This window comes from Anastrepha ludens, chromosome 2, assembly GCF_028408465.1.
Source record: "Anastrepha ludens isolate Willacy chromosome 2, idAnaLude1.1, whole genome shotgun sequence".
Classification (NCBI taxonomy): Eukaryota; Metazoa; Arthropoda; class Insecta; order Diptera; family Tephritidae; genus Anastrepha; species Anastrepha ludens.
The window spans coordinates 27,670,687-27,693,863 of record NC_071498.1 but is presented as its reverse complement, the minus strand read 5'-3'; the positions used below and the strand labels follow the sequence as shown (position 1 = coordinate 27,693,863).

At 37.9% G+C, this 23,177-nt stretch overlaps 1 protein-coding gene across 1 annotated transcript; it reads right to left on the bottom strand.

The window, feature by feature from the left end:
- Positions 1–689: 689 nt before the first annotated feature.
- On the bottom strand, positions 690–20,121 carry LOC128866822 (uncharacterized). The gene is made up of 5 exons (XM_054107822.1): positions 19,910–20,121; positions 16,035–16,230; positions 12,941–13,093; positions 4,492–4,643; positions 690–4,321 (listed from the first exon to the last, which is right to left on the bottom strand). The coding sequence occupies exons 1-5, from the start codon at positions 19,996–19,998 to the stop codon at positions 4,102–4,104; spliced, it is 810 nt and encodes a 269-aa protein (XP_053963797.1). The 5' UTR covers positions 19,999–20,121; the 3' UTR covers positions 690–4,101.
- Between the last annotated feature and the right edge of the window lie 3,056 nt (positions 20,122–23,177).

Genomic DNA, 23,177 nt, shown 5'->3' with positions numbered 1-23,177 from the left:
ATTTTTGTCATAATCCTTTTTTAAATGGTTCGCAATAAAATTTTAGTTATCAATCAAAAGTAACTGACTTATTATTAAAGGCATCATATGCGGGTAATGTGGTATACTATACCACATTACCAGAATAAGGTATACCACATTACCCGCCAATTTCTTCAAGGGCTTGTTTCCGTCTTTTGCAGTACTTTCTTAAATATTTCTGAAACTCGCGGCTCTACGGCTTTTGAAGCTAAGTTTATTTGAACTTAATAACGGTAGCATATTGTTGATAAATTTTCATTCAAATCAAATAAAATTTAACGATTTTATAGACGAAAATAAAATGGGTATACCACAATACCCGCAGTTACTCTATCAAAACGACGCTTTAGTCATACCTGGGGGGTACCAGGCTGGTACTTCAACTATTTCACCTACTCAGCGATATGATCTACATGAACATAAGCACAATAATCATTTGTATAAAATACTGTCAATTGTTTAAGTCTTAGCTACAGCGAAAAAAGAAGAAATAAAAGAGAAAGACCAACGCGAATTCATACCAGGTGTTCTTACTAGAGCAACTGATTTGTTTTGTAAATATTGTTGTTGCTCTAAGGACTTCACCATGTACAGGTTCGCCTTGGGAACCAGCTTTTTTATTATATCATGTGCTTTATTTTAAAAGTCAATATTTACAGCATTGCAAACGCTAGAACTATGTAGTAAAAGTATAAATGTAATTAATACTAACACAACAACAAATCACCCTTTTTCTATTTATACAATAATTTACAATATTTAAAATTATATACGAATTAAAAAACAACTTTTGAGTATGGAATGTGAAACAGCTACTATTTCTGAAATATATACAGTTAACTATAAAAGTATGTATGCAGAATTATTTTTAGGCATTTTGTATTACAAATAAGAAGCTTACGGCTTACGGGTATTACCAAATATTTGCTGTCTGAAGTGAGTTTCCTAAAACATGTTTTAACGAGAAATGTATGCGAATAGGAATGCAGTTTACATAAAAAGCGATGGTCCAGTCTAGAACGCTGCAGAACTGTAAAGTGTTTTGTGACTAGCTCGAACAGAAAACTGTCGAACTTTCTTCTAAAAATTGGTAGAAAATACGTTCGGTTGATGGTAGGAATTGTTACAGGACACAATCCATGGGGTCAGCATATGACCACCATTGGAAACATTGAGGACCCGATTGGCCTGTCTTGCTTACAGATAGCACTGAACATTTTCTCTGTGCGTACCCCGCCTTTGCTAGTGTAAGATGCTGATGTCATGAGAATGAGTAAAATTAGTTCTGTCAAAATCGAGGATATTTTCAGATTTGTCAAAAAATCTAGAAAATTCTCAAAGGTCTAGCTATCTCTGTCTCCGTCTCTATTATATTCTATCTCTTTCTCTCTATCACTTCTCTCCATTCCTCCTTGACAATCTATCCTTTTACTTTCTAGAGCTTTGAACGCAATGGGTTTTTTAGCCTGAGGGCTTTACGAGTTACCAAATCTCCGAGTGCTTCTTTTCAAGTTTGAACGAGATACAAAAATATTAACCACATTTACTAGACCCTTTAAGGGGTTATATACCTTGTGGTCCGGTGAAATTAGCGAAAGTTGGGTTTTTTTTAAAGATATGTAGCAATAATTTTATTGTATAAAAGTTTTTATTATTGGATATTACAATGTTTAAAGAAAAAAAAAAGGCTTTGTTTGTGTAAAAATATTTAAAAATGGCGGAGTTATGGCGTTTTCCCCCAAGACCCTTTTTTTGGAAGAGGCTTGCGGTGGACGCGATTCAAGTCCACCAAGTCAACTGAAATCAAAAAATTGAAAAGATTTCATTAGTATAGGGTTATATCTTCTTAGTGAACGATCAATATATTAAATATTTTGATTTTTGTGAAAATAGGAACATGTTTTTAAAAAACTCCACTTCTACAGTCCTAAAATTGGCATTAAAAAATTCATATCTGCAAAATAAAAATTTATACATAAAAAGTTGATTGTTCACTAAGAGGCGACATCAATTACGAACAATTTAAAAAAAAAATTATAAAAATCGGTTGAATACTTTTTTTGCAATCGCGTCCACCGCAAAAGCATTTTTGGAAAAACACGTTTTTGAGATAATCGCGTTTAAAGTTTCAAGCGCCGCATGAGGCCGTACGCTCAGGACGTGACGACGCACAATTTAAAACGCTGTAACTTTCGATCTATTGCTCAGATCTCTATGAAATTTTTGGAAAATGTTCTCAAGGGATTGTACTTTACGATAAAGAAATAAAATTTATTTTGATTTTTTTGAAAAACACAAGGTATATAACCCCTTAAATTTGATAAATAATTATACAAAGTAGGATTTGGAAAATGAATCTCAAAAGCAAGTTGGGAAAAATAAGTCACTTTCCAATTCAAAAAGGTATAGAAAATGAGCAACCGTCGCGTATTATCAAACGTCAAATTTGCCTTGCACAGTCCCACATATTCAGAAAGCACGAAGCCGCATTCCAATAAGAAAAGTTAAAACGATGCACATGCCTGGTCTTAAAAAAATAACAAACGGTTCGAGACAAGGATGATAGATTTACAAGGTGAAAAAGAAAAGTGTGAGGAGAATTTCGGCTAGCAGTGAGATTCAACCGAATTCTGCACGATCATTTCACATGTACACACACACTCGTCCAAACAGTTGTTGTTCAGATATCAATGAAGCAATATGAGCGAAGACTGTCCTGATTTTTTCGTATGTCACTAACACAATCTTATCGGCAGCCGAAATTTGAGCGGCAATGAAGTGTCATTGGTTCATTTTTTCGCAAATCACCAACACAACCTTAGTTTCTTCGTAAACAAACCGCTTCGTGGCCCTAGTTACGGCAGCTTATCTGTTATTGGCCACCCCTTCTCAATTCTTTTCACCATGGGTCCGAGGAGTACTGTATAATGCTGGGTATTACGATCAACTTGCGCTCAAGAAACCCTCTCAAAATGTGGGAAATCGTTATTTTCTCTTACATACCTATTTCTTGCATGTCAGACGAACAAGGAAAGCTAACATTGAGCTTGAATAAAACAAAGCATAGCCGTAGTAGTGTTACAAATCCACGGGTGTATAAGTATAACAGAAGAAAGAGTGGAAGTATAACAAATATTTGATGAAACTATAGATCAATAAGAGGCATCGAATGGAGTTTCACCAGACATCTTGAGGACCTGGACTTCGCCGATGACATCTGCCGCCTCTGTCACAAACTCACTGACATGCGAGCAAAGGTGGTCAGACTAGTCACGCTGGCATGCACTGTCGGACTCGAGATCAACAGCGCCAAGACGAAGGCTATGAGAGTCAACCACAATAAAGCATGACAAATAAGGATTAAAGGGTGCCCGATGGAATTTGTCGGCTGCAGGCGACGGCGGAGTAAATGAAGATGTCAATTGCAGACTAAACAAAGCAAGGGCGGCATTCCGGAAAATGGAGATCGAAGAATGAGGCGATGGATAGCCACACGCTTACAAAACCACCAGATAGCATCATCAGAGTGGCACTGGACTGGAACACGAGAGGGAGCAGTGGTCACGGTCGGCCAAAGAAAACGTGGAGAAGGGCGATGTTGGGTGAGCTAGCAGAAGTCGACATCACATTCAGCGTGTATGAGTGAATAAGGAAAAAAACGCAATATTAAAGAAATATTTTCGTAGTAATTTATAAAATTGCTACACAATATAGCAGTGTACTCTTCTCACAGCAAGTAAAGCAGTGATCAAGACTTCTCCAACAATGACAGGGTCAAAGTACATCTACACAACTACAAATATTGCTCCACTGTGTAACTAATCCTGATTTAGAGAATTGATAATCCTCTTTCATGGGACTATTTTTTCTGCATACATACTTTTATGAGTAACTGTTCACATTTAATTTGATTCATGCGGCATATACATACATACATTTTATCATATTATTCATATTTATATACATATATAATAAATTTAAAAATAATATAATATTTAAATCCGATACAAAAGAGCCATTCTGCCATTCTATGAAATCTTTAAAATCACACGTAAAAAGTGGACTAAAACTTTTTATTATTTATTGACCTGTCAATCCTGATAGCAGCTTCTTTGCAAACATTCGGAGTTGTAAAGGATCACCGACATTAAAATCCTCAAAAATAGTGCCCATCTCCTTTTCCAAACCGTCCGATATCGATGTAGTTATCCGATCTTTAAACAAGTTTGTAATTGGAGTCAAAATTAAGCCAGTCAGCTGTCGTATTAATTGAATCTGCTCCAACTGAACGTATATTTTCCTGTTGAAATTTAATTTAATTTAAACATAACAATTTATTGTATAAATACATTTTTGTGTTCCTCCATACACGAAATACATAACATCAGAGCAAGAAGTATTAAAATAGTCGATAATTCTCAGATAAACAACATAAACGAGCTCATTCTGAACAATTTTTCTTCCTCTTACCTAAACTGGACGAGTCGAAATTTGTTGAGGGTTAGGCTGATATTTGTTACATCTATTGACATCTCCGCATGGACAATTGTGTCTTCTAAAGCACCCATTACCTTTCCATATCCCTGAACGGGCATTAATTGAAGAAGAAAGTCGTATTCAAACTGGAAAAAGCCAAAAATGTAATAAAATATTGAGTTGGGGAATAGGTTCATAGCGTTTTTATATTTTCTTTTATTTTACAACGATTTGTTTGCTGTTTGGTAAAGGGAAAGTGTTTATTCGATAGAACTCTTTCTGCTCTGCTTTTCTTCGAGGTGAAAAAGCTGCCGAAACAGCCCGCGACATTTGCGACGTGTATGGAGAAGGCGTCATAGGCGAATCTATAGTACGGAAATGGTTTGCAAAGTTCAAAAATGGCGACTTTGACATCGATGACACGTCCCGCAGCGGAACAGCGGAAGGCCTTCTGAATTCGATGAAGGAGAACGGTCGCCAAACCAGTCGTGAATTGGCCGAAAAAATTAACTGTGATCATAAAGCGATTCTCAATCAGCTTCATTCAATGGGATTTGCCGAAAAATTGGGAACCTGAGTGCTTCACAAGCTCAAAGAAAAAAACAAAGAAAGTCGCCTTCAAATTGTTTCTCAGCATCTCGCCTGCCATCGAGCAATAGGCGGTCATAAACAGCGGTTTTCGAACCGAATCGTCGTGGGAGATGGGAGATGGTGCCTATACATCAATATGAAGCAAAGATTGGAGTGAGTGGGTGACTCCAAGAGATACGCCAAAGCCGAGAGTCAAGGCAGATCTTCATCCAAAGAAGATCATGATATGCGTTTAGTGGGACTGGGAGGGCATGGTGCACTAGGAAATGACCGAAAATAATGCCACGGTCAATAAGGAGCTCTGCATTGCCCAGCTACACCACGTGAATGAGGCTATTCGGCATGGTCAAACCATACTCCTTAGTTTAAAGTAGCACTTGTTGGCAAGAGAGATTCTACGTTGGATTTCCAGGCTGACATTGTTATCGGTATTAATGCTGGTTCCTAAATATACGAAGTCTTTTACAACCTCGAAATCATAGCTGTCAACAGTGACGTAGGTGCCGATGCGCGAGTGCACCGACTGTTTGTTGATGACAAGAGGTACTTCGTTTAGTCCTCGTTCACCACTAAACCCATTTGCCTTTTTATCCAGTTTGGAAAAGGCAGAACTAACAGTGCGGTTGTTAAGGCCGATGATGTCAAGTGCTCCTTCCTCTGATCTAATGCTCCTTTTATTGTAAAATAATAATTTATTGCTTTTTTTCACTATTAATGAATATTTCGCCTCTTTTTCTATTTCGCTCTATTTCAAGTCCAAGAAAGTACTTGATGCCAAAAACCCCTCTTTGACCCAATGGGGACCCTGATGAAGATTAAACGATGGGCATCTGTTGGTCGCCATAAGTGCTGGGTACTCCTCCTGCATTGTTTTCTTTCACTCGAAAGAGTATTCATCAGCTAATGCTTTAGAGTGCGTCATTTCAGTATCCTCGCCATGCTGTAAGTAGTGCAACCTTTGGCACATTTTTCTTCCTCTGTACGAATGAGCTTTCGCCTAACTCTTCCATGACGTTGTTTACCTTCCACATCGTCCGAGTCACTGTTTGGCCTACTTCACGCTCGGCGATGTCACTGACGTTTCGTCAATTACGATTATATCTTCAAGTTCCTATTTTTCTTCTGTACAAAGTCGTCACTCTGATTTGCTTCTACTCTATTGCTATCTTTAAAATTCATGATGATTAGGATATCTGTTGTGCTGTCGCTATGCGCATACCAGTACTACCTATTTCAATTTTCTACAAATCTGACGCCACGTCGCACAATTACTCGCTTTAGGCACTTCAGAGTATCATTGCCTTTCGCACTAAATTTTCCACAATGTATTTTGTTTAACGCAAATGCACGCGAACCAAAAACTCGTAAATGTTTTACTGACGGCATTCCGTTATACGATGATTTGTACGGAGAAATTTTAACAGCTTTTAGCGATTGTGTAGGTATACTGCCGTGAGAATCGCCTCACTCCACAGCTCTTTTTCCATACTAACATACTCTTGACCATCTCGACGAATGTGCGAGTAACTTTCTCCGCCACTCCGTTATGTTGTGGAGTATAAGGCACTGTCAACTGTCTTTTAATTCCGTACTTATTTAAAACCCCATTCAACTTGTTGCTGGTGTATTCCGTATTATTGTCACTTCGCATATTTTTTTTCATTTACGTTTGACATGCGACCATATTTTTAAATCATTCAAACTTTTCGAATACTTCACTTCTGCAATTTCAACACAGGACCCCCTGTCGCAGCTTACACCGATATAAAAAGATGTTATTCTCTATACTCTTTTTTGCACCTTAATCTTTTATCACTTTCGATTTTCTTTGACACTGAGTAAAAATATGCCAACACATCCCGCAGCTTTAGCACTCGCCTATAATACTCGTATTTGTATTTGCTTTTGCCCTCGCTTTGCTATGTGGCGTTGATTCATGATTGCCTTGTTGTTCTCTTCTGATACCTTCTTTGACTTTCCGAACGTTTAAGGTCGGCAACTCAACTCCAGTCTTGTTGGCTACAAAGAAATGTTCTACACTACAGGCAAACTAGGTTTATAAATTTGAGCTCTGCCATAAACCTTAAGAAACACGTACATTCATATGTGTTACCACTTGGTACCACATAATTGGGCTCAAGTCTTTCCCCTAATCCCCGATTTGGTGAAACCAATTCGTCTGCAGAAGTAAGAGACAGCGATGTCGCGTTCTGTTAAGGGGGGAGCCTGGTTTATAAGGTCAAAAAAATAATTTTTTTTTTTTCGTTTTAAGCGATTCCTAATATATTTCAGAATACGAGGGGTGCCTTTTATATGTCGGGATTAGAGAACAAAAACAAATTTTAATCATCAAAAATCACTTTATTGTGTTTCAAAATATTCTCCATGAAGATCTATACACTTTTGCATGCGTTTGAACCAGTTGTCGAAGCCCTTTTGCCACTCTGAATGAGGTACCTCCAAAACATGCATTCTGAATACCGCAACCGCTTCTTCAGGTGTCGAAAAACGTTGACCTCTCAGTTTGTTTTTTACGTACGGGAATAAAAAGAAGTCATTCGGTACCAAGTCAGGACTATACGGCGGATGACCCATTAATTCGATGTTTTGGGTGCTCAAAAATGCAGTTGTTTGAGCCGGTGTGTGAGAGCTCGCATTGTCCTGGTGAAGAGTGATCCGTCTTTGGCGATTGGTTTTCCTAATTTCTTGGAAGACAACTGGCAAACAAATGGTTCAGTACCACTCAGAATTTACTGTTCTGCGTTGTTCTAGTGGTACGGTTGCGACATGTCCAGTTTTTCCGAAAAAACAGGCAACCATTTACTTGGAAGTGCTTCGTGCGCGAACAACTTTTGTTGGATTTGGCTCATCATGAAACACCCATACAGTGGACTGCTGTTTACTTTCGGGCTCATACGCGTAAATCCATGATTCATCACCTGTCACGATGTCATAGACGTGTTTCGAAGCCCCGCGATCGTATTTTTTGAGCATTTCCTTCGACCAATCGACACGAGCCTTTTTTTGAGCGATTAACAAATTGTGTGGGATCCAACGCGAACAAATTTTTTTGACAGTGAAATGTTTATGGAATATTGAATGTACTACTATGGAAAAAAGTATGGTGAATTTGGTTGTAAAATGAAAAATCTTTATTTATTCTTGTAAATAAATTTCATCCCCTTCAAAATAATGCCCTCTCGATGAAATACACTTATGCCAACGATTTTTCCAATCCCCGAAACATGCCAAATAGTCCATTTCCGGTATAGCCATCAGCACCGTCTTCGATTCAGCTTTTATCTCCTCAATCGACTCGAAACGCGTTCCCCGGAGTGGTCTCTTGAGTTTTGGGAATAGCCAGAAGTCACACGGAGCCAAATCAGGCGAATACGGTGGTTACGGAACGATATGCGTGGAATTTTTGGCGAAATGGTCACGAAGAACGAGTGCAGTGTGAAACGGTGCATTACCGTGATGTAAAAACCAAGAGTTATTGGCCCATAATTCTGGTTTTCTTAGACGAATTGCTTCACATAAACGACGCATTACGCTCAAATAATATTCCTTATTAACAGTTTGGCCAGGTGGAAGCAATTCATAGTGCATCGCACCACGAAAATCGAAAAAAACTGTCATCATTTCGGTCTGGCCTCGCCTTTAGCACGATATTCGCTTGATTGGTCGGTTGTTTCAGGGTCGTCAGCATAAATCCAAGTCTCATCTCCCGTAATGATGCATTTGAGCTTGTCCTAATATTCTGAGAGCATTGTTTCACACACATCAACGCGACGACTTTTTTCCAAGAAATTGAGAGTTTTCGTTACCAAACGAGATTTGACTTTTCGTAGGCCCAAATGGTCTTTCAAAATGGTTTTCACAGACCTTTCTGATATTCCGATCATATCAGTAAGGTTTTTAACAGTCAACCGACGATTTTTGAGCACTAACTCCTTCACTTTATTGACGTGTTGGTCATCTGTTGACATCGATGGTTGTCCGGAGCGCTCCAAGTCATCAACACGTTCTCGACCCTCTTTGAAGCCTTTGTACCACTTATAAACATTTTTATGCGACATGTTCGAATCACCAAATGCCTTCTGCTGCATGCTAAACGTTTCCGCAGCCGAAATTTCATTCCGCAAACAAAATTTGATGGCACTTCTCTGCTCAAAATGCACTCTTGGTCGTTTGGTAAACACAAGCGTAAACATATTTCTGATAATGACATTCACATGAAAGTTGGCCCAGATATTATTAACAGTGCTGCCAACTCATGAAAAAAATAACTAGAGCGAAATTTTAATCCCGCGAAGTTTGGCAAATAAATTCACCTTACTTTTTGCCCACAGTAGTATGCTGGTCCCACTAATGCCTAAGATTGTCTCAATCTCCCGATAGGTCACATGACGATCTTGCAATATCAGTTCGCGCACAGCATCAATGGTTTTCGGAACAACAACTGATTTTGGACGACCTTCACGAAATTCGCCTTGGAGTGAACTACGACCACGATTGAATTCACCATACCATCGATAAACACTGGTCCTTGATGGAGCTTCATCGCCAAAAAATGAATTAAGTTCATCCATGCAATGTTGCTGAGTTAATCCACGTCGAAAGTTGTAAAAAATAATCGCACGAAAATGCTCACGATTTAATTCCATTTTTGGACCGAGATGAATCTTTTAAGTTACTGTAAACAACACAAATAGCGCTGGTATTTCAAAACGTTCTGAGTACGTAAAAGCCAAAAAATGTCAAGCTTTGCGATACAGCTGTCAGTTGCCAGATTGCAACACCAGGGTTGCCAAATCCCGAAATATAAAAGGCACCCCTCGTATTCACACAAAGTTACAGAGCCTAATTCTCAATATTTCCGTAGATACAAAGCCAAAGGTAGGCGAGCGTTAGGTAGTTACGCTGTGACCGGACAGCTATAGTACAAACTTTATCTTCTTTTCTCGACTTTTCATTTTTATGATTTCTTTGAATTGGCGTACATGAATGAAAAAAACTAATGAACCTTTTGAAATGAATCTTAGCTTCTTCTCTTCAGTATTAAATGCTCTTCTATTTGAACTAACAAAATAGATAAAAAAAATTTTCAAGATTTTTATACCAAGTTGAAGTGAATTTTTTTTTTATAGAAGGGCATTTTTTTCTTTAAAACCTTCAAAAAGTTGAAATTTTGGAATTTCTCTCAGTTTTCTTAGTTCATCTAGAATAAAAAATCATGATAATTAGAAATCCATTTGAATTTTTTGCTTTAGATAATAATTACGAGCTGTATCTTGTACGCCAGTTGGAAACTCCAGCGTTGCAGCACTCTACTAATTTCTATGTAAAACATTTTTTTCAATTTATTTTAACCAGTACAAAAATTTTGTATACTTCTTAAATGTTCATTAAAAGATAGAAAAAACTTTGCAGTGCTAAATTAATTTTTTCCTTAAAAAACAAAATCGCAAAGAGATGCAATTTTTAGACCTCATAAACCAGGCTCCCCCCTTAAAAGTGGGCCAGGCACAGAGAAAGTGTTCAACACTTTCCACTTCCTCCTCGTTTTGTAGCTATGACAGAAGTCATTTAAGGGAAGCACCATACGTTTCCCATGTGCTCCTATTAGATCGTGGAATGAACTAATAAAAGGCCGCCTTATATTTATGAGGTTCTATATTATATTTCTATATTCATTCCATCTACCCAAGACCTGCCTCAAAACTGGGCCCCGTGGCTCATGTACATCTATGTTTTTCCATAAGAGTTCTTAGAATTTTGAAATCTAAAATCTTTCCATAGTTGGCATGCATTAAATCTCATTTCGTGTCAATTTACCCGGAACTTGTCATAGATACCTATGGGCAGATGGTCTAATAGTGTCCCAAGAGCCTTGGAGGCGGTAGAGGGCAGCACCCTTGGGGTAGGCATGGATGCTGTTTTCTGTACTCTTTTCAGTTTTCATTTCGATATCATCTTTTCCAACCGTGCCCACCAAGCAGTGGCCACATAGAAGAGGATGGTCCTCACAATCACAGTCTACAACCAGTATCCTACGCGCGGTTTTATTCCCATCTTTTACTTCTGAACCTGTCTTCGATGTTTCGGTTCCAGTTAAGTTTACAGTGTAGAATAATCCTGAGGTGCTTTACCTCGATAGCAAGTGTAAGTTCTACCCATTTAGAGAGGTTTATGAATATCACCATTTCGGTCTCCCTGAATCTGCTATCCAGTTTCCGCACTCCACCAGGGTGGTCCCATGTTGCTTTTGGACAACCTTGTGGACGCGATGTTATGAAAACAGAGTTGCATATTTTGATAACAAAGCTTACCACTTCATGAACTTTAAGTGATGAGTCAAGCTCACCGAGAGGAAGAACCTTTGTCTTAAAAGGATTCGTGTTATCAGTTCTTAACTGAGGTGATATCTGTTCTTCAGTCCGCAGCGTGCCGGAAGGAGCGCGTTTGTGGAAAGAAGCTGAAAGTGATGCTTTTTGTTTTATTCAGTCCGTCCTCCTCCTACTTCTGCAACATGAGAGGGTGGTAGCTCTCAAAGGGTATAAAATCAAGAAGCGATTTCCCTCGAGAGCAGGTGTTGCTGTATGCCCATAATGAAAGGTGGGAGTTGGGGTAAACGACGATTACAATAGCTTTCAGGTTCATTTTTTGTTAGTAGTATTTTCGAAAAACGTGGTTCGATTTTTTTGTTGGTAAAAACGTTGTGAAACATTATAGTGTATGAAGAACATAAAGCCACTAAGTCATCATTACATTGAAAATATTGTGTTGCAAGCTAATTGCTTTTCGTGTTAAATGTAGTTCGATGCGGATAAGGCATTGCGTGACTTTGCTTCATGTATTATTATTATTATTAGAAGGCCATTACGCACTGCGACCAGAGCTGATCTATTGTGAAAGGCCTATTTTGTAACCCTAGAGTTTTAGGCTTTTTAGAAATTTTAGCACAGTTTTGGGTTTGTTGTTCCAAAGATTGCATGGAGATACTACGATACCACCAAGGTGGTGAAGTCTTTGTCTGCCCAACGCAGGACATTCACAAAGCAAATGTTCTGAGCTTTCTATGTCCATTTCGCAAAAGCGGCAGACATTGGTCTCGGATAGACCAATATTGTTTAGATGGTACCTCAGGCTGCAGTGACCTGTAAGGTATCCGGTTAAAAGACGCAGATCTACTCTGTTTAGTGAGAGAAGTTTGTCAGATATTCCTTTGTTGGGACTTAGGAATAGTTTGGCTTGACGCTGACCGGCACAGTTTAGCCAATGTGCGGCAAGTTTTCTTTCCTCCCATTTCCTAAGGAATTCATTAATGTGGCCTTTTGTCAGTCCACAGAAAGGCTCAGGACCAGTAAGTTGCATATTTGCTCCTTGTTTTGCAAGGTCGTCAGCCATTTCATTTCCCTCATGTCCTTCATGTCCCGGAATCCAACATAGTGTTACTGTGTTGAGGTTTCCTAACGTGTTTAGGAGGTTTAGGCAATCGTTTACCAGTTTAGAGGTGATGGTTGTTGATAGAAGGGCTTTTAAAGCCGCTTGGCTATCTGAAAGTATGTAGATGTGAGTACCTCTCATTTTCCTTCTAAGGCATTCTCTCACACATATTTCAATGGCATGTATTTCTGCCTGGAATATAGTTGGGTAGGATCCCATCGGAATCGATTTTTTGAATTTGGGCCCATTGATTCCTGCCCCTGTTCTACCATTTTCCAATTTGGACCCATCAGTAAACCATAGCTGGGAGCCAGGTTTGAAGGTGATAGAGTTAGTTCTCCAGTCTGTTCGTTCATTGATTATAAATGTATGATTAAAAATTGGATGACGGAATCCGATTTACCTGTAAATTGCTAATTTTTAAGTCGAATCGAATTATAAATATCTTGTCTCTGTATGTCATCAGAGCGTTGCCCTCTCGCTTTATCCCTTCGACGTTATATACGATTCCGTTGCTTAAAATCAGCTGGGCCTGGTACACTGCCAAAATTGGAGTCTGTGGAATTCAAAATTAATGAAGTATTCAAAATTAAATCATCGAGCTAAGAAAAGTATAAATAAAATTGAATTATATAAACTAATTTGAGTAAAATTAACATTTTTTTCCAAGCACTTAGACAATATTGTTCATGGCGCTTAAGGCCAAGAGAAAAAATTAAAAAAAAAAGATAGGGATTAACAGATCATTGTTCCTATGCAAACTTTCCAGATTTCGAATCCGGACTGTAACAGAGAAAACGCCCTGTACTATTTTCTTCATCCTTCTTATACAACGAGATGTACACAGAGGGTTGTCGGTGATACCTATAGGGACCATACGTCGTCCCGTGGATTGTAATTAATCCTATTAGCACCCACCCCCCCTCTGTCTTATAAGGAATTTTGCTGGCACCCTGCCACGCCTTTTCAGAAAACACTTCATCGATCGGTGTCAATACTGGCTGAAGACTTCTCATAAGCTTTATTAATGAAATCCTTAATACATCTGTTTCCGCTAGATTAAATGAAGGGAGCTACAGTTTTACGCCGCCTGCCAAGAGGTGAGAAGCTTTTTCATTACCTTTGACTGCCAGGGGCACCCGCTATTAAATAAAAGTATTTTCTATAATTATGGTTCACAGTGGGTTTCAAACCCGAGCACTACCGAATGGTAATCACGCATCAACCCATTCGGAGGTCGCGGAAGAACTTAGGTTTTCGCCTCTATGCACTAGATGGCTTAGATCTTCCAGTTCCTTTTTCCGTTTAAAAGCAAACTGCAGCAATCATCTTATTCTGGGCCCTCTGTGTTTACATATGTCACCTTAAGAAATTTCATTGACACGATACTCCATCTTATTACTGCTTCTACCACTTCATACCTGCTTACCGCATAGCTGGCTATGTTAAAAGGTCTCTAAACATCAGCAACGATTCTTTGTGTGCACCCACCTCGTTCCAGCTGATTCACAGGGCTTTCTGTTTTGGCATGCCTGTTGGTGACCGCTAGGAATCCACCAAGCCCTTTGATTTAATGTTTTTATCGATTGGGTGTCAGACTTTTTAGTCTGAAGCTTTTTACCAGCGCATATTCGTGTTGCACCGGTCTGAGAAGACTATCCTCACTTTCCTCCAAAGAGTAGGAAAAACGGCAAATTACCAAACAAGCCCTAAACATCTTTTTATTTCCCCACACTTAAGCATCTTCTGATACACACTATCCGGACCCGCTAATTTAAAATCGTCAAAAGAGTGTAAAACAAATTATTTCCGTTTCCCATCTCCTTCATCAGGAATTAGTGTTGTATATGTCCAGGAGCTATTTGAGACTTCCGAAGTCCCGTAAATCTGTGATCAGATAGAGATTTCTCTTCCAAGCTCAAGCGTCCTTTAATGTGATCTGTCAAAACTTCGTTAGTTAAGGTTAGGTCAATCACTACTTGGCATCTGTTGGTAACAAAAGTAGGTTTGTAGTTTCACTTCGTGTCACCCCATTTAGTATTTTGTGAGTTCGCGTCGCAGCCCTCTGTTAGGGGTATACCATATGACACGGTGTATTGAACGCAGTCCATAACCTCCCTCAACGTAGAGAGAAATATAGATAAATACAGGTAGACCGAGGTTATAATGGCCTTTGCGCAGGAAATAGGGTTCTAAAACGTATCACATCGCCTCTCCAGACTTGGTTCTCTCGGATCCAGCGAACTGCTATTTGTTCTCCAATGAAAGAAGAAATGGCTGACCAGAAAAAGATTTTATTAAAACGAGGAGCTGATTGCAGAAACAAATGACTATTTTTCAGACTTGAACAAGTCCTGTTATATTCCGAAGAGATCAACAAGTTAGAACAGCGTTGAACGAAGTGTATAAGCCTAAAAGGAGACTATGTCGAAAAATAAAAAAGGTTTGTCCCAAATAATTAAGTAGTTTTTATATTAGCGCCGACTTTTTAAACGGCCAACTTTTAAAACGTCGAGGCAAAACAAAAAATCTATTTAGAAAAGTAGTATTAGTCGAAGAGAAAAACGACAATGAATACTTTATAATTAAGTATAAGATCGTAAAGGAAGGAAATATAAAAATCAGTTTAAAAACAAGACCAAAAAAAACAATTTCAAGACAGTTAAAAATTCTAAAATCAGTCAATTAGTTTATTGTACCTACTCACCACTAAGTTTGTCGCATAAGTCTTTTGTTTTGAATTTGAAATTGTATTCGATTATTACTACAAAACTCTTTTTTTTATTTTGACTTAGTAACTCAAGATAAATTAAGTAACATTTTTGAACTAAAACTAATGAGGATTTGCTACTGCTATTTTCTTCTTGTGGTGAGAGAAGTGGCTAATGTACTAACTTGTTGTTCTAATCGTATGCTCGCATTCTACCCACTACGCTCCTCATCGGCAAATTCACTTTAAGCGAAAAAAGAACGAAGCACCGTTTGGGATTTGATTTCCTAAATCAAAAGCGAACATGGAGAGGAATTGCCTGAAAATTACTGAATTCTTTACTAATGTTTTTACATTGTCCAAAAGTCGGATTGAAAGGGTTAAATTAAATTAAAGTCATTGAATTAAATTGAATTAAAATGTATTGCATTCAATTGAAATTAATTAAATTGAAATGACTTAAATTGAAAAGAAATAAATTGAAATGAAATTAATTGCATTAAATTGAAATTAAATGCATTAGATTGAATTGAGTTCAACTGAATTGAAATGAATTCCATTGAATTGAATCGAATGAGTGAGTTGAATTGAATTAAAGTGAACTTAATTAAATTGAATTGAATTGAGTTTAATTTAATTCCAATAAATTGCACTGAATTGAATTTAATTGAATTTGAGTAAATTGTGAATTGAAATATGAAATTGGTTTACATATTTTTTTTTACTTATTTGTATAAGATTATCATGAAAAAAAATATTTGTAACCAAATTAAAATTTTTTTCCTACCAAAGAAATAGTCTCGCTCAAATCCGGTAAGTGCATATGTTCAATCTGCATACCATTTAAGTGGTTCAAAACCATCGGAATGACTACATCCACCTGCGCATTAATATTTGTCCAGGTAGTTTCTTCTGCCTCATCGCTCTCCTCTATCGTCGGCGCTGATTCCGAAGAATTGCTCATTAAACCGTTAACAAGTTGGCTAAACGGGAAAAAGGGAGAAATAAATTTTGCATAATTGTAAAGGATGCATAAAAATAAAATAACACTGCGTATACTTGTACATATAAGCTTACAGTAAGGAATTAAGCGAATTGAGCAATGTTCCCTCACTGTTAGGGATAATGAAAATGGAACGAAGAGAAATGGTATTTTACACTTCTTTGGAATAAATTGGAATTGTAAAGTAAATCTACTTTGTAAGAGCTGAGGGTGTGAGCAAATATCTATCATGGGCCACTTATATTATTCTACCCCCTTAGAAAGCACTATTTATGTACTCATCTCCTGCATAAATCAAGAACTTTTTTGGATTTACCACCCCAAAGCAGGCAACATATGACCATGAAAGTAAAGTTTTCTTTTTTTCGGAGTTTTCAAAAAAGAAAGCAATGCATTAAAGAAATGTCTCCTGCTTATAAGTAATTCACTCACTTTAATTCATACCCCTACAAATACTTCTTCCATATACACCCCATTGCAAAATTATAAACACAGCATTATCTTTTTCATAAAAATATATTCATATTATACTATAACACAAAAATCCAAAGTTAACTGTTGAAAAAATCCTTCGAACTTCCATCAAACACTTTAACTTTTCAACCAAAAGTTTTCTACAATAAAAAAATAACTGGCACTTACATTCTTTTTGGGTGTTTGGACGAGCTCCTTTCACTATTTGTGATGTGTGCCTTGATGTTGTTCCACAAAGGGAGGGACTTTCAATTTTATGCCGACTCCGAACAGCAAATGGTTTTTATGAGGAGCTTTTTCATGACAGAAATACACTCGGAGGATTGTCATTACCTGTCGAGGGGCGACCGCTCTTAGAAAAAACGTTTTCTATCATTTTGGTGTTTCATGCATGGAAATTCAAACTTACGCACTGCTGAATGATTTTCACGCACCAACCTATTCGACTACGGCGGTCGAAGTTTTATAGCCCACTGAATTTCTTGATAACAAAGGCAAGTATTAAGTAAGTAGAAAATACCGTTGATTTTTGACAATTTTTTTTCGCAGCGAATCACGCCTCCTTTTCTTTCATACAAAGTGCCTCCTCGATTTTTTTTTATATGCAGAAGAACCACCGTCAATTGCATATCTGGAAAAATTTTAAGAATTCTGCATACATTCTATATTACTCGAGGCAGCAATTTGAGGTTTTGCAATTGTCAGTTTCAGTGCTCTCTATCCTGATTAATAAGCATAAGTTGGCCTCTTTGTTCATTTAGATTAGGTTAGGTTGAACGGGTTGAGTCGCAATCACGCAGTCACCGGTTCGTTCCATAGTGATACCAGATGGAATTCATTAGTAATGCGTTTTGAAATAGTCCATCCGCATGCTGCCTGCTTCTGTTGCGAATTTAAGGAGGCATTTCCAACCCTCTGCTGAGATATTTTCCAATACATCAAACTGTTGTGTCCCCTTTCACCCATTTACCAAGCCATCATTTGTGTTAATGCTCACAACTGTGGTCTTTAGTATTAGGCTGAAGAGCAGGCCCTAAATTTCTGAAAATATTTTCACTTTACTTACCCAAACCCGCCCTTGTGTCTACGTTTTTTGTAGCTCACAAAACACCTGAGTCGGAATTTGGCTTATTTACGAGCATTAATGCTCTAAAATTCTTCAGTGGACGCAAATAGGTGAAATGCTTCATCGGAAACTACAGTTTAGTTAACGGCTCTGATTCTCTTTAAAGATATAGGGATAGCTAAGGGCTGATCTCCTCCTTGCCTTATAATTTCGTTTACTTCAAAAGGTTTGAATAACCCTCATTAGGATTAGAAAACCCCGTATATTCTGACTGGTGATAATTAAAAATTCCAGCGTCTACCACTGATTATTATTTTTAACTCACTCAATCTACATTGAAGAGAGCTTACAATGTCATTGCTAAGAGCTCGTAAACCTCAATGGCACTGATTTGCTAAAAGTGAAAATATTGAGTGAAGTATAAGCCGTCAATTTCCTAGTTTACCTTATCCTGTTTTGTAAGCAAATTTAAGGGTAACATATAAGACTTATCACTGTTAACACACGGACCATATTTGCAGCTCAAGAGGTTATAGATGATAAGTCGCTGTTGAAACTACAGTACAGGGAACTAAGCTAGCCCGGAACTGTTAAGACATGGACCGTATTTGAAGTACAAGAGGTGATAAGACTCGCAGTTGAAACTACAGTACAGGGACTGAAGGAGCTCGGAACCAACATTTACACGGTGATTACTGCCACGATAGCTTCTCATTACCTTTACTGCGGATTCATCAGACCCAAAGTGGTTTTTTGCCTTAGTGCATAATATTTTATGATTAACCGAGTCAAAAGTTTTTGAAAAATCAAGTACTCAGAGTTATTTTAGATGATTTTTGTCAAAGGATATCCTAATGTCGTCAAGAATTTTAATCATAGCTGTGGAACAACTCATCGCAGCATTTCACCTAGTTAAACAGAACAAAAATGAAATTGGCATCAAAAGGAGAAAGATGTTTAATTTTTCGATTAATTCAAATTAGCGAAGTTTTAAGTAACATTTTTACAATATGCAAGACGTTTCCGCAAGTGAGCCAACGCTTGGCCCGAAACAGAGTTGCAGCGGAGCAGCGGGTAAAGCGTTGACGTGGCGATCAGCCGCCAGCTGATTCACTTCCGTCGCAAAATTCGGTTAAACACGACATCTGACGTTTAGTGGTTAGAATAAAATTAATTTTGTGGTGAAATATTTTCGCTTACGTGCAATTTCGTGCTATTAAATTTGTGTCTGGCTGACCGCTGCTATTCTGTTCAAGGGGTTTGCAAAAAAGATTTTTTACATTTTTCACAGTGAACTAACTTTATCGCCGTCGGCAGTGGCAAAATTAAACATAAATATATTCACGACGAACTACGTCAGGCGAACTTCTCTGTTATAGTCCCGTCACAATGGGCCCATTTCATCCGTTCCGGCAACGTATTGCAAATGCGGCGAAAATGACAACTGCTTAAAGAAGAACAATTTTGTATCGCGCAAATTTGTATCGCTGGTTTTTTTATGATATCAAATTAAATGCAGGCAATTTCGATGAAAGGTTAAACAAATAGGGAAAAGGCTAGGCTTAACCAAATTGTCCTGAAAAATGAATGTACGTTATGGTGGCAGCCACCGTCTACGACTATCATAAATTCTTTTAAAACCTCCTTTCGCTTCAATAAGCATTAACTTTATAACATATTTCACAACCACCAGCCACCTCTTTATACACAACTAAATATGATATTTGCTTTCTCGACAAGAACATCTGTTTGTTTTTTGTTTATATGCGGCAATACTTTCATTGTGGCACCACGGTACGTTTCACACTTCACGTCGGTCGAATGAGTTGCCGCAACAAATGCAAAGGACCCATTGTGACAGCCCTATTCGTCAGGCGAACTTCGCCATTACTTTGATTGTGTGCAATCTCATATACTGCGGCGTGTTTAGTATTGAAAGCGAAGTTTCGACCAACGAAGTACGCTGAACGATTTGATTCCATTTATACTATAAGAGTTGCAAGCCCGCACAAATGTTTGTACTAATATATATGACATATGACTTTGTGACACCTTGTGAATCACCTAAATATGAATATCTTTGGGATATGATTTTTTAAATAAGCCTTCGCTTACATACCTTATTTTCCATTCAGCAGCAACAGTAGAATAAGTAACAGTTAAAATGGAACACAAATACACAAATATTAAATAGGTTTTTACGTTCATTTTCTTCAAAATCGCTAAAGTTGCACTAGTGAAATCGATAAAAATTTCTGAATGACTTTGCCGAGCCGTTGCTATTCAATGAATCACATGATCGTTGCAACTATCTCTACGACATGTGTACTTTCCTCGCATTGCAAATATGTACAGTAATCCTCGCTTAATAGAACATAAAAAAAGTTGTTATTGAGTAAACCGGACTCCGTTTTATAGAGCAATATTTCAGTTGAAAAAATTCCTTTTAAAATAATGAAATGTTCAATTATAAAATAGAAAACTTATTATGACTTAATCAAAAAACAATAATTAAACTAATTCAAAAAATGTATAATAATAAAGGAAAACCGTTAAATAGACATTAATTCAATTCATTCCACTTACCAGATAACACTTTCAGAGAATATAAATAATAATAAATATTCAACAAATCCAATCCTAGTTTAGTAGATAATACCCATTTATTTGCTTTTTAAGCAGGAAAATTCAATTGAGCGGAATTCTATTTTGCGGGAAAATTAGGTACATATATTTTCCATGGAAGCAGAACAGTTCATACATTTGTTCTATTAAAAGCGAAAGCCTATGAGTGTGTGTCTATGTGCAATTCTCGAAAGCGGCGATTACTGTATCTATATTTAGACTTGAATGTGTATTTACGTATAATTAAATTATTCACTGTTATACTGTGTCTACAGAGCTTAATAACAAATATTACGCACTTGAATCAATGTACGATACTGAAAAAGTGATTTTTATGTATACGTTGATTACGTTTGATCAAGGAAACTTTTCAATGTCAGCAATAAGTTATTTGTAATGATTATTATGAGGGGATTTAGCACTGCGACCTGAAAGATGTATTGAGGCCCCTTCATGGATTCAGAGTATTTCTCTGAGCCCAATATGTTTATCCAGGTGTTTGTCCAGCTTGTGAATCAGTGCTAGGCACACGTTTAGCGATTTAATTTTCCACTCAACAGAACCTGGAATTCTATTGGAGGAAAGTAAGATCATGATTCAATCAATGTCCTGTTATTACTTTGTGATGATTGTAAAATTATTCTTATTCATTTCCATACAATCTTTAAATCGGTTTAGATTAAAACTATCTATTGATTTTGATTGCGCAAATCCCGGTAGATTAACGGTTACAGACGACGTAATATGCGTTGTTGCTAGAAAGATACCAGTTGACATCCGAAATAGATGGCAGAGTGGCAAAGAAGGTGAGAAAGGTCAACTAAAGGCCGGTGGACGTACAATCTTATTACCAGTTCTCGAAAGGTGGATGAATAGGAAGCATTGCGATATCAACTACTACGTAACACAAATACTTACATCTGCTGCTTCTTGGGACATCTACACCGTTTCCAGGTGACTAAAGCTCTTTTTGCTCCAGTAGCTCGAATACAGCAGAGAGCGCAGAACACGTGGTCTTTCAGTGCAAACGTTTAATTAAGAACGAGAAATGCTGGAGAGGGCATTCGACTGCAGTCGTGATAAAGCTCAACCAGAGTGACTGTGAGAAGAAAACCCAATATTAGCAGCATGACTACAACCTCTTGTGAACGCATTGGGAGGAGTAGATACTATCGATGGCGTACAGTCACACGCTGGAGGGGAACCTGGACGCAGGAATCTGTTGTCTCGATAGACATAAACGGCTGCACGTAGTTTTAAAGATTGAAAACAACCGATTATAGTGATAGTGGGAGTATCCCTCACATACCACTGGTGTATGCCCTTTTGATAATGTTTCTGGCATTTGATTTCAATCTCCTTACACAAAACAAAACACGGTATATTACCCCTGCATGATCTTCTTTGTCTTTCCTCTACTTCTAGAATGATAGAGGAGAACTTACCATTCCCTAGGTCACAAATGGGAGGTCCCCTTTTTCGAGCTAATGTGTCTGCGATTTCATTCCCACTAAATCCTATGTACCCTGGGACCCACAGCATATGTACCTCATTATGCCAGCCTAAGATATTCAGCTTATCAAGACATCCCAGCACCAGTTTGATGTAACCAGAAAGATTTTATATTTTTATCTTTTACATTTTTGTTCTTGCCTAGCACTTCCGAGTATATTTTCCTCAAATACACCTGCCCCTACACCTTCCCGGTGAGGGATCCGCCCTTGTACCATGTTATCTTGTGGTTTTAGATAACCCTTCATAAGTCTTTTTATTCCCAGGGTTAGTCTTGAAGCGGTTGACAAATTTGAATATGAATTGAGATCTCAGAGGTTAGTTCTTCAAGAATTATACATAATGGGTATTCTGAAATTTTGAGTGGTCCGACTTACATATTTATTTTTTCTCGCTCAGTTTAAACAATTAAAAAATGTTCAATAACGCCTGATCAAAAAGTTCCCGGAATATATTCAGAAAATTCAAAATGCAAGCTTATCCTCCATAAGTGATATTAACGCCTTCGAGGTACGCCCCAACTGCTCAACTGCAACGCACTTAAGCCAGCCTATGATCCAGCTCTCGAAAGATTGGAACTTTATTTTCGGTATAGCCAACAGAACTATCTTACATTCTTTCATTACTTCCTTTCGGCTGTTAAAACGTCACTTCCCTGTAGTGGACTCGATCATCGATGGATTGTTGGATGGTATACGTTTCGTTCTTGGTCAAAAATTCACTGATATTGAATAAGCTCATACTGTATTAAATCCAAAAAATGAAATTTTCCATGACCGAATTGCAAAGTGGCTGCCCTATGTCCTCGATAGCCTCACGAATTCCATCTTTGAGGTCTTAAACCGACCATGGGCTGTTGGCATAGACCTTCTCTTTCACGTGGCCCCAAAGAAAAAGTCACAAGGTGTTAAATCACAAGATCTCGGTAGCCAATTGTGATCACCTCTTCGAGAGATAACACGGTCCGGAAACTTTTCCCGTAAAAGATCAATTATTTCGTGGCACGTAGCGCCGTCTTGTTGAAAACAAACGTTGTCCAGATCAATACCATCCAGTTCCGGCCATAAAAAATCGTTATTCATATCTCGATTGCGCAATCCATTCACCTGTATCATCTCTTATTGGAAAACCCTATACCCTAGGTATGCTAACAGGTCATAATCTATTGGCTGCACATGCGTACAAGATAGGGATTGCTACTACGGAAAGATGCAGGAAATGCAGAGAGGATGTTGAGGAAACTTTAGAAC